Source organism: Rattus norvegicus, chromosome 1, assembly GCF_036323735.1.
Source record: "Rattus norvegicus strain BN/NHsdMcwi chromosome 1, GRCr8, whole genome shotgun sequence".
Taxonomy (NCBI): Eukaryota; Metazoa; Chordata; class Mammalia; order Rodentia; family Muridae; genus Rattus; species Rattus norvegicus.
The window spans coordinates 22,309,613-22,325,742 of NC_086019.1; the positions used below are offsets into that span (position 1 = coordinate 22,309,613).

The 16,130-nt window shown below is 45.5% G+C and overlaps 1 protein-coding gene across 7 annotated transcripts in view; it reads right to left on the minus strand.

The window, feature by feature from the left end:
- Med23 (mediator complex subunit 23) overlaps nucleotides 1–16,130 on the minus strand; it is a 68,133-nt gene continuing 52,003 nt past the window's right edge. For 4 of the 7 annotated variants that reach the window (XM_008758613.4, XM_039080806.2, XM_008758612.4 and 1 more), the window contains 13 exons: nucleotides 15,171–15,334; nucleotides 12,995–13,119; nucleotides 11,688–11,893; nucleotides 11,417–11,597; nucleotides 10,071–10,241; nucleotides 9,506–9,722; nucleotides 7,856–8,092; nucleotides 6,337–6,502; nucleotides 5,646–5,718; nucleotides 4,443–4,657; nucleotides 3,276–3,396; nucleotides 2,309–2,440; nucleotides 4–699 (listed from right to left, as the gene is read on the minus strand). In XM_008758613.4, coding sequence (XP_008756835.1) covers nucleotides 535–699; nucleotides 2,309–2,440; nucleotides 3,276–3,396; nucleotides 4,443–4,657; nucleotides 5,646–5,718; nucleotides 6,337–6,502; nucleotides 7,856–8,092; nucleotides 9,506–9,722; nucleotides 10,071–10,241; nucleotides 11,417–11,597; nucleotides 11,688–11,893; nucleotides 12,995–13,119; nucleotides 15,171–15,334 — 2,173 coding nt within the window. In that variant the 3' untranslated portion in view covers nucleotides 4–534. Of the gene's footprint in view, nucleotides 700–2,308; nucleotides 2,441–3,275; nucleotides 3,397–4,442; nucleotides 4,658–5,645; nucleotides 5,719–6,336; nucleotides 6,503–7,855; nucleotides 8,093–9,505; nucleotides 9,723–10,070; nucleotides 10,242–11,416; nucleotides 11,598–11,687; nucleotides 11,894–12,994; nucleotides 13,120–15,170; nucleotides 15,335–16,130 lie in introns of all 7 variants that reach the window. The other 3 variants (XM_039080800.2, XM_063265563.1, NM_001277054.1) reach the window with 2 other exon arrangements.

Genomic DNA, 16,130 nt, shown 5'->3' on the forward strand with positions numbered 1-16,130 from the left:
TACTTTGGTAGAAACTTTACATCATTTATTTGGAACTATTTGGAAATTTAAAATTTACAATAAAAAATTTATAGGGAGTTAAATAAAAAAAACTATGAAACTTCATTTGTCCTGTACTCCAAGTGAAGTATAAGGCCCTGTAATTAATGTATTTGGAAGGACATTTTATGTATAAAAGGGTTTGCAATGACCATTGCACACGTGTTGTGTCTGCAAGGAAATGTATAGAAAATGTGAAGTGTCACGTACAATAATTTACAAGTGGCTGAGACAGGAAGCCTGGGAGTGCCTGGTCAAAGCCACGTGACTACAGAAACACCCACATTCCCAGGGCCCCAATAAATGATAGGAATATGAACAACACAGAGCTTACTTAATCTCTTAGAGATAAAACATAGACAGGGAGAAGGGATTTGAAGGTGTAAAGAGATTCAGTATCTGAATCAGAATAAACCAATCTGGACATGGCCGCTGACGGGTTTCGCAGATTTAGCCGTGAGTCCCCTCCTCTGCTTCGTCACAGTGCCCCAGGTCTCACTGAGTCACGGGCAGAGCTGTGGGCACCTGGTTGGCCTGAGGGGCTGGAGACCCGCTGCTGAGGGCCTGGGGTGGCACTGCCGGCTCCATCTTGCTGATGTGCGTGATGAACCGAAGACGAAGCTTCAAAGCTGGCTTTAAATTACAGATGATCTTCTCTACCTAAGAGGTGGGAACACAATTAGGGAAAGCAGCGTGCAAATTTCCCGAGCGACATCAGTTGTCAACAGCATGCTAGAGGAGGGGTTGGCACATGGGAAGTTTTATAAACCATTACAAGCACATGTATACGCCCTCACTCACTGTGTAGGTGTATGCAGTGTATACACGCCTGTCCACACATGCACTTCGAGAACTTACGACCCATCGACCTGCTCAGTTATCCTGCCATCCACAACTAGAACTGCTCCCATTAGGAGAACATGTAACAACTCAGTCGTCCTCCCGAGTGCAATGCTAGCAGAAGCAGAGAGCATTTGCAGCGGTCCTCCCCAAAGCTGCCCTCATTTTACACCCATTAGACTGAAGCAGCAGTGTCTGCAGTTCCACGTGCTCAGAAAGTGTTAAGGGGACAGATGCACCAGTTCCCTGGCTTTCTCATCTCTACTGTTCTTTGATCTCAAGGGAAGGACTGGGTTGTCAGCAAAGTTTCTTTTTGCTTATTCCCGTGTCAAAGTTTAGGCCCAAATATAAAGAATACATTTTGGGTTTAAACCACTTCATCAGTTCTGCCCATTTTTGTATGTGGTCACTGAAACAGACACAAAAAGAAATGCTTCCTTTCAAGAGGGAAAATGTTAACTCTGACAATGTTGTGACGGTAGGAAGGAGCGCATGTCCTCCCGTCCGTCATCATCAGCTCCAAGGAGCAGCTACTCAGACCAGCATTCACGCTGACACAGTAACTGCCTTCCTGACGCGCAGTGAATGAACAGCACATGCAAGTGGAAACGGCACCGTGAGACGCACTCCTCAGTACTGTTCAGAGAGCTAATGAAGACAAAAATCCAGCAGAGCAAGCCTGAACACTGCCCCGGCAGAAAGGGAACAGCAGCCAGGCACTGAGGAGACGGGGGCACGGCAGCCGTCTGTCTCTCTGACACCCCCACAACAGCTCTGATGGCTTCCTAACACAGAGCACACACATGACTGAGGTCTTCCCATGTCCAGCCATCTCTAGTTGGAAGTGCCTTTTCCTGTGTTGACTTTCGGTGCATCCCTTCAACTTCACCACCGACCTCATGCTATGTCACGTGACAGAACAAGTCTGACCCTCAGGAGAAATTCTTCTGAGCAGTGGAGATGGGAACGCGTCCTTGGGACTCTGTTCTTCAGGGTCAACAGAACCCTCATGGTCTTCTGAAACCCTCAGTAGCAGACTCTTGGGCAGCCGGGTGTGACTGGTACCGCTGTGCTTGGCATCCCACAATGCACCCTAACCAGCAAGGGGCGGGGGAGGGGAAGAAGTCGCCCCCTTGGGTCTTCCTAGCCACACCACACCGCTTTTCCCAGGTGAGCAAACTATTCAAAGAGATGCCTACTCACTGATGCCATAGGGCCTTTCTGACGTTCTGTTTCTAACATCACAGGGAAAGTTAAGATCATTTCTTTATCACTGCATCTAGAATTATGTTCTCCTGTGGCCTTAAGAGGTCAGATACCAGACACCTTACAAACCAAACCACACCAAACCAAACACCGCAAGCAAGTGTGTTTATCACCATGTATTTAATACACAGGTTAAACGGCACTAACACTTGACCTAACTTACCTGCTCCTTCACACTGTCTCCAGTGAACATATACTTCATATGGTATAGGAAGTCGCAGATGGGGTCCATGTAATTGAGGTGGGTGCTGCACTGGTCTACATTCAGCAGCATGTCATAAAATGCCACTCCAATCTATGCAACAAATAAGGTTAGGCTACGTAAATGACTAAATGATCAAGTCGTTCAACATAACCTACCCGGTCTCCCACACTGGCACACAGTATTGCACCTGTGCAGAGGGACAGTGGCGGCCCATGCATCTCTCTGCACAGAGAAGCTACGACACAGCCTGCACTCACAGTGCTACACAATGGCTAACTAGAGCGCCTCTCTACAGTTAAGTCTCTCCTAGAGTAAGATACAAGATCCCCGTCTAGACACGACCTCACCCACAGACGCTCCAGGCATGCTTAGGCTTAGTGTGCCCCTAGTTCCATTAAAGAAAAGATCTGTCTATTTTATTCTGTGTGTGTGTGTGTGTGTGTGTGTGTGTGTGTGTGTGTGTGTGTGTGCCATAGGCATGCTTAGTTCCTAAGACACCAGAAGAGAAAAACTGGAGCCCCTGAAACCGGAGTTACAGGTGGCTGGGACCGGCCATGTGGGGCTGGGTTGGGAACTAAATCCAGACCCCTGGCGAGAGTAGCCAGTGCTTTTAACCACTGCGTCAGCTCTCCAGCCCTGTGGTGGCGAATGATTGTTAAAGTTCTATTTTGGCCCATTTTCTTAGAAACACTTACTTCTTCCAGTCCCCTCATTGTAAATTCTCAAACATACTTGTGTGCCTGCAACTGACGACCTCCTTGAGCACAGCTATTTTCCCGTGTCTCGTTCAGCACGCTGTGCTCTAAGCTTCCTGCAGGTACTCTGAGCCCCGTAAGTGGATCCCAGACCCCACGACACATGTGACAGCCTCCGGCTGACCTCCCCTGTGAAAACACTTGTCCGGAAACAGGCCTTTCAGACGTACCTCGATCATGCACCGGGTTCTCTCCTGCTGGAATCGCTGTAAAAATGGCCCTACGAGATGGTACACGTAAAGCAACTGGAATTCAGTCTTCACCACGGGAAGAAGCACTTCAGTGAGAAACCTGAAGGTGGAGGATAGAGTAAATCCTCTCATGAAGTTCAAGCAGCTGAATCCTCTGAATTCTTTAGTGCACTCTTTACAAAAGTGTGTCAGAAGACCGAGAGCGTGGCTCTTCCTTTCTTCTCAAAGGTGCCGCTTACTTCTGGAAACAATATTCCTTCGTTCTGTGTACATGCGTATGTCTGTGGGCACACATGTCTGTGTGCAGAGGGCAGAGGAGGCCGTCGGGTGTCTGCTGTGCCACTCTCCTGACCCCTACATGGGCTGTTCCTGAACCTGGGGCTGGGCTGGCATCCAGGAGTCTTCTCCATTCCTCCCCACGGCACTGAGGGCGCAGGCGTACCTGCAGCCATGTCTGGCTGTCTGTGTGTGCTCTGGGATTTGAACTGAGGTCTTCACGTCTGCATGGCACACGCACTCTGTCCAAATGCACAGCACGCACTGTTCACAGCTGCGCACTCCCTCTGTCTGAGCAGTTCCCTCTCCTGGTAACCATGGAATCTATAAATCTCGTATATCTCACCTGGTCTCATTCTCAATTGACTCATCACAGAAATAAATTACTTCAGATTTAAAAGTAATTCTTATATATATAAAGTACAGGTATTAAATGGCAGGTGACTTACCTAAAAGGAAAAGAGAATTGGCAGAAATGCTACTTTCGTGAACTTTAGATCTAAGTGATAGCATTTTACAGTCAACAAAAGTAATCCGCAAAGAGCTTACTCAATCCGGTTTTCAGTTCAAACGGCAACGTCTGTGATATACTCTGGGGCAGAGAGCTGAGTGAGCCCCTTGAAAGCTCAGTGGAGAAATGACATACCACTACTTGTACGCATAAGAAAGTAAAACAAACAATTCTGAATAAAAGAGCGGAACCTTTGAGAAGGAAGGAAGAGCCACGCTCTCGGTCTTCTGACACACTTTTGTAAACAGTGTACTAACCAGACCCCCGCTGTCCAAAACCCACTTTGCAATTCTCACGAAACACTGCCCTGTAAAGCAGACTTGGCCAGAGATGCTACCCCTTTATGGAACCCTGCTTACTTCGGGATAAGCGAGAGCTGTCCGATGCTGGAGTGGTGCCACACGGCGTGAGCCAGCGCTAACGTGTAGCTGCAGCTCATCTCAGAGTAGGACTGGTGACAAGCGGTGAAGTCGAAGAGGCGGAACGGATAACCAACCCACTCTGTCTCTGACGTCAGGCTAGAACTGCTGATTACACTCACGATTCGGTCATGAAGCACAATCCAGTATGGTTCCTTTAAATCAGAGAATAGTCTGACTAAAAAATTACCATGTATCCAGCATAGGACTTCATCTGCTACTCTGCTGCTTCCAAATGCACTAAAGTTTCCATTTGTCTGGCTAGTGTGTGCGCGCGCAATGGAGAGTCTGAAACAGCTAACTGGCTTTGCACTGATTAGCCTGACGTAGGGAAAGGCTGACTGTACATTAGTTAGCGCCTGACACTTACCATGCAGCAAACTGACTTTGCAAACCTTTATTATACAGAGAAGCTGGGACACGTGTAAACACAGAAAGCATATTAACAAAGCACAGGTTCACACAGTTACCCAGCAAGTGTAGAGAGCATGGTGCTGATCAACATTATTTAAAGCTCAAGAGATGAGGAGGTCAGAGAGGAAGAAACCACTTGGGCTGCAGGAGCTGTGGGTGTGGCTGATGGAGGAGAGAAGTTTGACTAGCACAATGTATCATTTACTAACACTTCTCAACAGTGTGCAGGAGGACCGGTTGGATACACAGCATGTTAACTGGCCCAAACTAGACCAGATTGTGAGACAGAAATAAAGGTTGGATGTGGGAGTTGCTAATGGTAGAGTAGGTTAAGTCTAACATAACATTTGTAAGTGACACAGAACAGCAAAAGGACAGAGAGAGTGATTTAACTACATGTATGTGTTGACGTGGTCTCATGATGTAGCGGAGGGTGACATAGAAGCCTCGATCTTCCTGCTTCTACCTCCCAAGTGCTGGGCTTGGGCGTGTGCCACCACCAGGTCCATGCTCGCAAACCCAGGGCTTTTGCAGCTAGGCAGGGGCTCGCTCTGTTGACTAAGCTGCATTTCCAACCTCACCAATGTTTTAAAAGGACTAGTAGGAAAGACTGAGGAAGGAGGCGAGGCTGTTCATTAACTGGCATGAGCTCCTGGGGTAAGCTCACTCTGTATGCATTTCTCTGGTCGACACTGCATCACTACGTACAAACCACAGTTAGGAACTCACTGGGAGGGCCGTGATGATCAGACCAATTGCATTCATCCATGCTGTGATGTTCTCCCTTGGCACTAAGGGCTGGCTGCAAGCAGACAGGAAAAAAGGTGAGGTTATGAAAACAGTCTCCATGCTTGACTAAGGATCTTGTTTGGCAAACAAATGTAATTAAGATGCACAACCAATCAACTCCAAATAATAATGGACATTTTGTGAGAAAAAAATTAATATAGACTTAAAAAATAAGTCCTCTGTATGTGTATCCTTTAATAACAGTTGTGAGGCTGAAGACGATCGAACTTTATTTATACCTTCTCCCACTCACTCCTCCCTCCTTTCCACTGTTTTTTAACAGGACATTTTTGGTGTCGGCCGTAGCTGGGGGCTTAACCCACTATCTAGCACTTGCTGAGCAGATGCTCTAAAATCAAGCTCTACCCCTGCTCCTGGTTATCTGTAAAGAGACTTATTAGTCACAAGCTAACATTATTGCTAACTTAATCATCGAGCAGGTTATGAAAAGTCTAATCTGAGATTGCCTTAGTGATCGTGCACAGTGTTCGTTCTCTTACACCTGCCTCTCAGAGTCGAGAGTGCGACCAGAAGATGGCTCTTATGCTCGGCCCACTTTGGGGCACGGGTCTGCCTGACAGCAATCCTGTCAGATGAAAACAGACTCTGACTTCAGGAAAAGAACACAGACCTTTTCAGGACAACATTGAGAAGGGCATTCCCGACATCTTTGCCTGGAACTGCCAAGGCCATGAGTTCCACACACGTCACATGCAGAGCATGGGCAGCAGGGTTGGGGAACTCATTGAATCTCCAGTCACAGTTTGGGAAGGGTCCCGGAGACTTGCCAGCCATGGGTGCAAAAGATTAAGGCAATAACAATTTGACTATTCTGAGATTAATGGTTCACGCTTAAGTAATGTTTACAGATTTCATAATGTTCCAAACGAAAGCATCTCATTTGATTATCAACTTATCTGATTATGGCCTGTCAAGAGATGATTTAGCTGCAATTAAAATATAAAAGATAAACAATACAAAGCAAACACAAGATAAGGATCATGAGATAAGGGTTGCACGACTTAAGCATACGGAGCAATACCCACAAAGCAAGTGGTTGCGTTTACATATGGACTCTCAGAACAGATGCTATACCGGCAGGAGACAGAACAATGTGGCCTCAGGCTTCTTTATCCTATTTCTTTTATAGCTACAAGGCAATTTCAGGTAAAAATTTCCCTAAATTGAGTAATCTGGTTACCACAGGAAACAGTCCTTTGTTTAGGCATGGTATGCAGACATGTTCTGTAGACGGTTGATAACTGTACACATGAAATCAAACTCAAGGAAAAAACCTAAAAAAGCAATAGCTATTTCGTTCAAAGTTTGACTGGTGTTTATTAACATGAATGTTGTAAAAGCACTCAAAGATTTAATATTTATTCAATTCATTAACCGAGGTAGGGTCTTGCTATGCAGCTCAGGCTGGCCTTGAACTTTTTGAAATCTTCCTGCCTCTGCCTCCCAGGTGCTAGCAGTGTCTGCTGCTATACCTGGTGCTTTTTGTTTGTTTTGTTTTGTTTTCTTCCCCCTGGAGCTGAGGACCAAACCCAGGGCCTTGCGCCAAGCACTCTACCACTGAGCTAAATCCCCCGCCCCGCTATACCTGGTTTTAAAGTATTCATTCAAAGCAGTAAGACTATTGCTCTCCAGGAGCAAACTGACGCCTGCACTGTGAGAGACAGTGTACTCATATAGAAGCAGAATTTCCTTCTTGAAGACAAATGTCTATAACATCTGTTCTTACGTTTGAGTAGCAACAGAGAAAATCCCCATGGCTGCTCTGATGATGCAATTTAAAGTTTCAACATTTTTACAGAGATAAACTAATCCCATCATGTGGAAGGCAGATATGTGAATCTAAGGCCAGCCTGGTCTATATAGCAAGTTCTGGGCTAGCCACGGCTACACAGACTGACACTGGAGGACCTGGGTGAGTACAGTGTGTGCTTACAGCCTCAACTTGTGCGGGAGCTCAGACAGAAGACTGGCCAAAGCAAGGAGTCTGAGCTTGGCCCAAGCATCTCAGAGAAAAAATTAAAAATGAGGTTTTGAAATACATAAAAACATTTCCTTAAAAACTGTTCTTACAAGCTAAAATACTGCTATTTATGGAGAGTCTAGAAGAGACATGATGGGAGAAAGGATATTGTCTACCAGCCGGCCAATCAGCTTGCAGTAGTAGGAGTCCTCTGGAACCCAGGGGTTGTCCTCCCGTGCATTCATAGCATGCTTCAGGTAGGTGTCACTGAGACACCAGCCCTGTGGCCGGTTATCTTTGAGGGAGCCAATGATGGCATGGACGAGTTTTCGTTTGAGATGGTCACGGTTTCTCAGGCACATTTCATAATAGTGTAAAGTGTTATACAGGTAAGTCACCGGCCGGTCTGCCAAGAAGAAAACAGCTCAGCATGTGTTTCAGGTCACTGACAAGTACGAAAGCAAACCTGTATCTCCATGACTACGTAGAGACAGCTCAGAGGATTAAGACATTACTCCACACTCTGGACCATGCACACAGGGAGTACTTTAATCCTACAGCAGCAGAAGATCCCTAGTAATACACACAGTATGTAAGGATGGCCATCCTGAGCAGACAGGTTCACCTCTGTAAATTTACTGTGCAAAAATGACAGAAAGCAACAAATGTCAAGTGTGTTCCTGTTCCCACTGTTAAAATGGTCACAAAGGACTGAGACGTTATCACCCAGAGGGGCAGAGGCCTTCGTGTACTTACTGACGTTAATGGCCAACCTCAGCACAGGAGGAAGAACCAGTTACAGAACGCTGCACTGCATTTATAACAAAACAAAAAAGGCAGAGCAAGGAACCAGAGGGGCATCTGACAGTCACCTAGGCAACTGTAACAGTGGCATCTAAGGAAGACCACCCAGGTAACTGTGACAGTGCCGGCTGAGAGACCATGGCCAGCTGCACACTGTGGTACTGTTTACTGCACACCCATTAGATACCATGTTCCCCCGTCCCCTAATCCAGAGCACTGCTTTTAAAGGCATTCCCCCTTGAGCCTGACACTTACTCTATACAGTAATATACTTCTGCTTTCAAAGAAGATATTGTAGGTGGAGGGACCCATTGCTGCCAGGGGACACCTTTCTCTGCAGTGGCTTTCTTCACATTTGTGTCATGGGCTGTACCATGCTCTGGTTTCCCGTCTTAAGACCAGAGTTTCAATGGTCTCCTAAGCAAGCCCAGCCCAGCAGATCGTTTCCTGGCTCCCGTGTCTTCACTGCATGGCCCACGGCGTTTTGAGAGGCTAATACTCATCAGGGCTGTAAGGTAGCTGTCAGATGTGCTGCGAGGCCACAGCTGACCTCACCTTTCTAAAACGATGACTCCCACGCACCCATCTTACTTGACGACTTCCAGGACCACCATGCCCAGGTTATAAAACCGAAACTGTGAGCCTGCACTGAGGAGTGTTTTCCTCTCCTGGCCTCACTTTGAAACTCACAGGAAAATATTCTTAACTCCAATGAAGCAATTTTCCTTCGAATATGCCTTTCTCTTCTACCATCCCAATTTTCTCAAAAGATCCCCCATGGCTCATGTATGCTTACAAATTGTGTATATCCAAAGTTCAAATTGCACCTCTCAGAAGCCTGCCAAGACCCACTTTTTTTACAGAGGAATCCCGTGGCTCTGTGCTGTGCATCTCCCACTTGGGTGACTTCATCCTGAAGCACTGCAAACCGGTAGAACCACTTTTACCACACGGCAGTGCTCGGCCTGTCTGCTCACGATGGCATCAGACGGGATCACAAGCTGAACACACTCACCGTGGAATTTGTACAAGCCCCCTAGGTGATCCAGGAGAGTCTCTAGTGATTTGGACACTGGCAGCAACTCTAAAAACCTGTGGATCACTATATCAAATACTGGAAGAAACCGGAGACACACGTTTCCAAAGTAGATGGGCAGATACGGGGACTGAATTGGTACAGGAGGGTCAACCTGTTCTGCCAGGCCTTCAAAGTACAACTTCTCTGGATATTTCTGTAGGTGAGGAAATAGACATTTATTACAGTATCTTGGAAAAGCAAGCTTAACAGAGCTACAGAAAATGAAAATATTAACTTTTTAATAATTTTTTTGGTATTGAGCAAAGCATGTGCTCCCTAAATCAAGCACCCCAGCTCCCCAAGAGTCATACTAATTTTATTATTGCTACCTTCATTTAATACAGAATTATGTCTATTAAAAGCAGTTACAATTAACTCTTACTCATTATCATAACGTCACAGCTCATTTGCTTCCACACAGATCATAAAGCAAACAGCAGACCCACCATGCAAACTGCAATCAGACAGCCATCATTCCTGCGGCTGCTCTGGGGAGCGGTACCTTGTGGTAGCTCATGTGTTTGGTGTGCCAGTCGCTCTGCAGCCAGTGCTCTGGGGAGTTCTCCTTCACAAAGTCACTCACTCGGTTTCGGAAGTCATTTGGTTTTAGCAATAGCAACTGAATTATGAAATAACAAACCTGAGCTTCATTTCCTTCATGACTACGCATAGCCTTTGGAAATAAACAGAAACATTAAGTGAACTTGTCCTATCTGTATACAATTATATTATTACAATTTCCTTAGAAGTCTGGTCTACCCCAAACTAAGTTTTCAGCATTCCTAAAGACTATTTGACCCTTTTTGGCTAACTTGTGGTTCACTATTCCTCCTGCTAGGAATGGTCACCTTAAGGTAAACCTTTCTTCGATGATGTATCATTTAGGGTCATGTGATGCCTGCTGTTTTCTGATGCTATTTCCCCACATCACTATGTTATTTGCCGGGTAAACTTGTCTCAGTCCCTCTACTACACTCCAACTACCTGTACATTTCTGCTTCCCAGGTAAGAGGCCACTGTTAATGAACTAAGCCACCACAAATACTACCAGTATGCCCTGGCTGGCCTTGGGCACTCAATGTGGACCAGCCTGGCCTTGAACTTATGACAATCCCCTGCATCTGCTAGGATTACAGGGATGTGCTAACATACCCAGCCACTACTGATTTTTGAAAAGTACATAATGTCCTAGTCTAATTTAGTCTTTTCATAAACTTGGCCGGAAGGGCTGGAGTGTGGTTCAGAGTTTGGAGCCCTGGCTCTTCTTACAGATGATATGGGTCTGACTCTCAGCACCTACAGGGCTCCTCAGAACTTTCCAGGCAACCCGACATCCTCTTTCGGTCTCCGTGAACACTGCATACATGGTACACAGAGACAAGTGCAAGCCAAACACTCATGCACATAAAATAAAAACAAACCCTAAAACAAACAAATGATCAAACTAGCTACTTTTGAGAAACACTAACAGGCAGAGGCCAAGGGAACACCTGGAGGATGCTGGGTATACACGAGAAACAGCCAAAGTCCTGACTACTGAAGGGAATGATTAAGTCAGCTAGCACTCGACAAAGAAAGCTTTTCACTATTTCCTGACCCACAGCCTCTGTGCATCAACCATTTTTATTTTGAGGTGTAACCAGGTCAGAAAAGATCTATTCATTTCTGTATCTTCTGTGAATATAACACTAATCATTGAATATGCACTGACAAAAAGAATTCAGAGAGTCCTTCTTCTTTAAGGAAGCTTAAGTGCAGCATAAACCCCACTTCTCTGGAGCCAAACAGAGGAAATCAGCAGCAGGCACCCACTCACACAATCTGATCAAAGCATGATATTATTCTTACCAGGCAGAGAATTAGTCTGTCCAGTGTGACAATGTTGTACTTCCACACCATGTCATTGAGAATCTCAATGCATTTATTGAGTTGCTGACCTCCTGCTGATGTAGAGAACTCATACACCAAGAAATCTGCAAAGGTTCTCACGTGGGCCACCAAGGCCCTGGCCCCAATTCTCTCTAGTACTCTAGAAGGCAAAGAGTGAGAATTGAGCACTCTTATATGGACAGCACTGACCGTCAAACAGACTGAAACCCTTGGCTTCTGTCCGGCTTACTTGTACCCAATCTGACTAATGTGATCCGTTTCCAGGAGCATTTTCCAGAGGAGACAGAGGAAGAGCGGAGGGAAGCCTTGCATGGAGAACTGGGTGATGATCTCGTTTTCATCAGTCATTGACTTCCACTTCCTGTACTCTTCTTCCACGTTTTTTTTCAGATTAAAACGGCTTTCCTGAGGTACATTATTTTGCTTGAAGAATGCCTAAAAGGGAGAACAGAAGTTCATGTCACTGGATACAGAAAAAAGGAACAGTGGACAATTGGAAATGAGAAACTTGCTCTGCATTTGGTTCTGGCAGAACAAGTACCTCATCCTGTGAACACCTGAATGTCACACGCTGGCCTAGCAACTCTAAGTTTCTTTGTTCTAATTCCTAAACAGAAATTCTAAGCAAGCTTGAATTCAAAGTCTTTTCAATCATTTTATGCTAATCTTTGAGAGAAAGAAGAGAAGGAAGAAAAAGAAACGTGTCTCCTTCTCAGGTTACACATGCAGTGTCTCCACAAGGGATCAGTTCTGACAGACCAGTGGTTCTGCTCAGGCCGTCTGAAGGCCCTTCCCCAGATCTGCTCAAGCAGAAGCTCTAAGGCTGGGACCCAGGAGCTGTGGCTTGGCGAGCCTTCCAGCTCTATCCAATATGTGAGGACCGACATTGTAGCCTCCCTGACGTCATGGAAAATCAATATCCACCATGCCGTAAACCTTCTCTGAGGTTCGCCTTCTCTTTGTTATAGTTTTGTCAAGTTGGTATCTTTGTGCTCTGTGAAGTTTCACTGAAGCCTGTTTCTCTCCATCTTGCTGTCAGCAAAGAATTCTTCAGGAAATGTAACCTCTTGTGAGAGTCTAAAACTGCAGAGAACAGCCTTGCTGGGGCACCAGTGGAAGGGGAAGCCCTTGGTCCCGCCAAGGTTGGACCCCAGTGCAGGGGAATGTGGGGGGGGGATAAGGGGGATGTATGGGGGGATACCCGTATGGGGGAGGGGGAGGGGAGGGATGGGGGCTTATGGACAGGAAACCGGGAAGGGGAATAACCTTTGAAATGTAAGTAAAGAAATACATCTAATAAAAAATTTTAAAAAAAGAAAAGAAAAATGAAACCATAATAATTACATTTTCAGAAACATTTAATCCTCAGTAGGATGAGAAGCAACTCAAGAGATTTGGGAAGTAAAAAGAAGAATTTTCAAAAAGGAAATAGCCAATTTTCTTTAGCTATTACCAAGTCAGAACTCCCTAGAAAGCCACCATGACTGGAAGAAAAGATTCACCGCCTATTTAATATGCACTTCAGAACCAAATTACCTGCAGAGGGGCTGGAAAACAGCTAAGGGTGTGCGAAGCCCAGTTATGAGGAGTAAAAGTCATGATGGTCTGAAGGATATCTTTACACCAAGTTCCCTGTATTGAATCAGATCCTGTAAAAAAATCTAAACAAACAGATGTGAGTCAGCCCTCTATGACCACAAATACATACTGTCAAAGGAAGCAAAAGCATCCATGTACACTGGGGTGTTGTAGTGCGGACACTCACTGTTTACCTATATTTTACTCAGGACCTAAACTCTCTTACTTTGAGAATAACTAGAAGTGACTTGGACTTTTTATTACAACATATGAGCACAATTAGTGAAGAGACAACAAAGGACTTAATCTTTTTTTATTTTTAAAAGGGTCAAGGAGTGGAACTAAAAAAGCAGATGTGGGACTACATGCCCTGTACGTCCCAAGTGTAAATCTCTAAATCAGAGACATTTACTCACAGGAAATAACCGCTTACAAAATGTAGCTGAAATTGATAAATCTGGTATCTTTTCTCTCCTTTTTTAAACAAACAACTCTCACAGTGTACTGTGAACTGCTGAACTGCTGATCTCTAGCAGCTGCCGGTGTCCGTCCGTCCGCCTGCCTGCCTGCCTGCCTTCCTTCCTTCCTTCTTTCCTTCCTTCCTTCTTCCTTCCTTCCATTTTTGAGATAGGGTCTTTTTTTAAGTCTAGGTTTACCTCAACTTTGAAATCCTCCTGCCTCAAACTCTCCAAGTGCTAGGATTACAGGCTTGTGCTGCTATACCTACCTAGTCCTACTGTCCTTTCAAGGATTTGGTGTGTTCACAGCTATTCAAATAACAAACTGCAGCTATCCGTAATGGTACAGCAAAATGCCTGGTTCTCTGCACACTTCTAAGAAGGCCCCAGACTACCCACTATACACTACTACACACCACCTGCAGGAGTCTGAGGGAAAGTGCTCGAATGGCAGTACTCAGGTGCAACAGCTGCCTTTTCTCATGGGATTTCAGTTTTAGGTAGATGAGCATCTGACAGAAAAGTAAGTAATTATGCAGACATGAACATCTGGCAGACGCTCTAGAAAACTAACACTCACCCTGTGTTTTAAGAAGAACATAGAACGGCATCTTCTACAGACGCAGTCTGATGTTTTAGGTGGCAATTAGGAACTGGAAAACTTCCGTCCATGAGTGTGACTGATTTCCCTGATGTAATGATGTTCTATGGAACTACAGTGAGATGTGTTCACATTTGCTACAACTGCTTAACTCGGGGAATGTTTTCCAAATGGTGAATTCATAAAGACCCATACATTAAAAATGTATTCAATACAAAAAATAGGCCAGATGGGCTGGAGAGATGGCTCAGTGGTTAAGAGCACTGACTGCTCTTCCAGAGGTCCTGAGTTCAAATCCCAGCAACCACATGGTGGCTCACAACCATCTGTAATGAGATCTGATGCCTTCTTCTGGTGTGTCTGTGGATAGCTAGAGTGTACTCGTATAAAAATAAATAAATAAATAAATAAATAAATAAATAAATCTATCTTAAAAAAAATAAATAAATAAAAAATAGGCCAGGGATCACAGGGCAGAAAAGTCCACGGACAGGACTGGGTTTCACAGCTGATATTGAAGGACACGCAGCTATCTGAAAAGCCTAAGGTGGCCAAGCCTTTCTTCCCTTGGCTGTGTCTGTGAGAAGCCATGCTTCCTCGTGTGCTCTAACACCGTAGCATCCTCGTACTGAAGCATATAAATGCTCCAGAGGCAGACGGGAGAAACCACCCGTGCTCGCTTACTCCACACATTAAAGGACAACGTCAGACTAAAACAAAAGCACCACTTCCCACCAGAGTTGTGTTGTAGAAAACCCCGTTTTCATAAATGTTACTTATACTGATGTTATATGCTGCATTACTTTTAATAAATAAGCACTTTTAAAAACTTCTCTATTCTAATAACTAACATACTTGTTCATGTGCAAATGAAAATCCATAAAAAGAAAATCTTTGGGAATTTCCTCAGTCAGAATGACAGTGCCACGGGATTCCATTTTTGACTGATCCGGAGCAGAGCCTAGAGCAACTGGCTCGCTTTCCCTGAAAGGTACCTCCTTGGCATGTGCTCCCACAGGGAGTGGTCTGAGAGGAGCGGCACGATGTATGTTAGCGTCCCTTGCAGGATCTCTACCTGTGACGTGGGTTGCTCTGGCCAAGGTCAGGATCAAGGCTCGGTTCAGCTCTTCAGATTCTGCGGACAGCACTGTTTTGGGATCGTTGAGGAAGCGTGTAAACTGCGGCTGGACCTCGGAGCTCCCCAGCGCCGTGATGAGCCTCAGCGCAGTACTTTCTACGCTGAAAGCAGGAACGCAGTTGACACGCACGTTGGCAGACCCCAGTGCAGAGGTACGAACATGTAATAACACAAAGGTTACACATTGCCCTTCTTTTTGATGCTAAATTGTACAATCTGAAGCAGCTGACCTCTGTACACATTTGACAAAGAGAGCCCTAGGCTAGAAGAGACCCTTCTCCTAGACAGACAGCATTTCAGTAACACCGTACTACTAGGTAGGCAGCACACACTTGCAGAGTCAGTACGGTGGCCCCCGTGGGTCCACAGGGAGTGGCACTATTAGGAAGTTGGGCCTTGGAATACACATGGCTTCATTGGAGGGGATGAGTGAATAAGAGGCCTCAGAAACTCAACAATCAGGTCCTTCTTCAGCACCATGTCCTCCTGCATGCCCCCATGCTTCCCTTCATGATGATAATGGCCTAAACCTCTGCACCTGTGAGCCAGCACCAACCAATGCTGTCCCCTGGTAAGAGTTGCCATGGTCACGGGGTCTGTTCACAGCAACAGAACTCTAAGAGAACCAGCATTTAGGAGGCAGAGGCAGGGGATCAGGAATTTTTATCTTGTGTCGGCTACAAAAATGAATTCCAGGTCAGCTTATGCTACAGGACACTGTGTCCCCTCCTCCATTAAGTTACAGATTTCCATCTGAAATACGTCTTCACTTAAATCAAAATGGAAATGATACTTTTTTTTTGGTTTTCAAAACAGGGTTTCTCTGTGTAGCCCTGGCTGTCCTGGAACTCACCCTGTAGACCAGGCTTGCCTTGAAATCACAGAGATCTGCCTGCC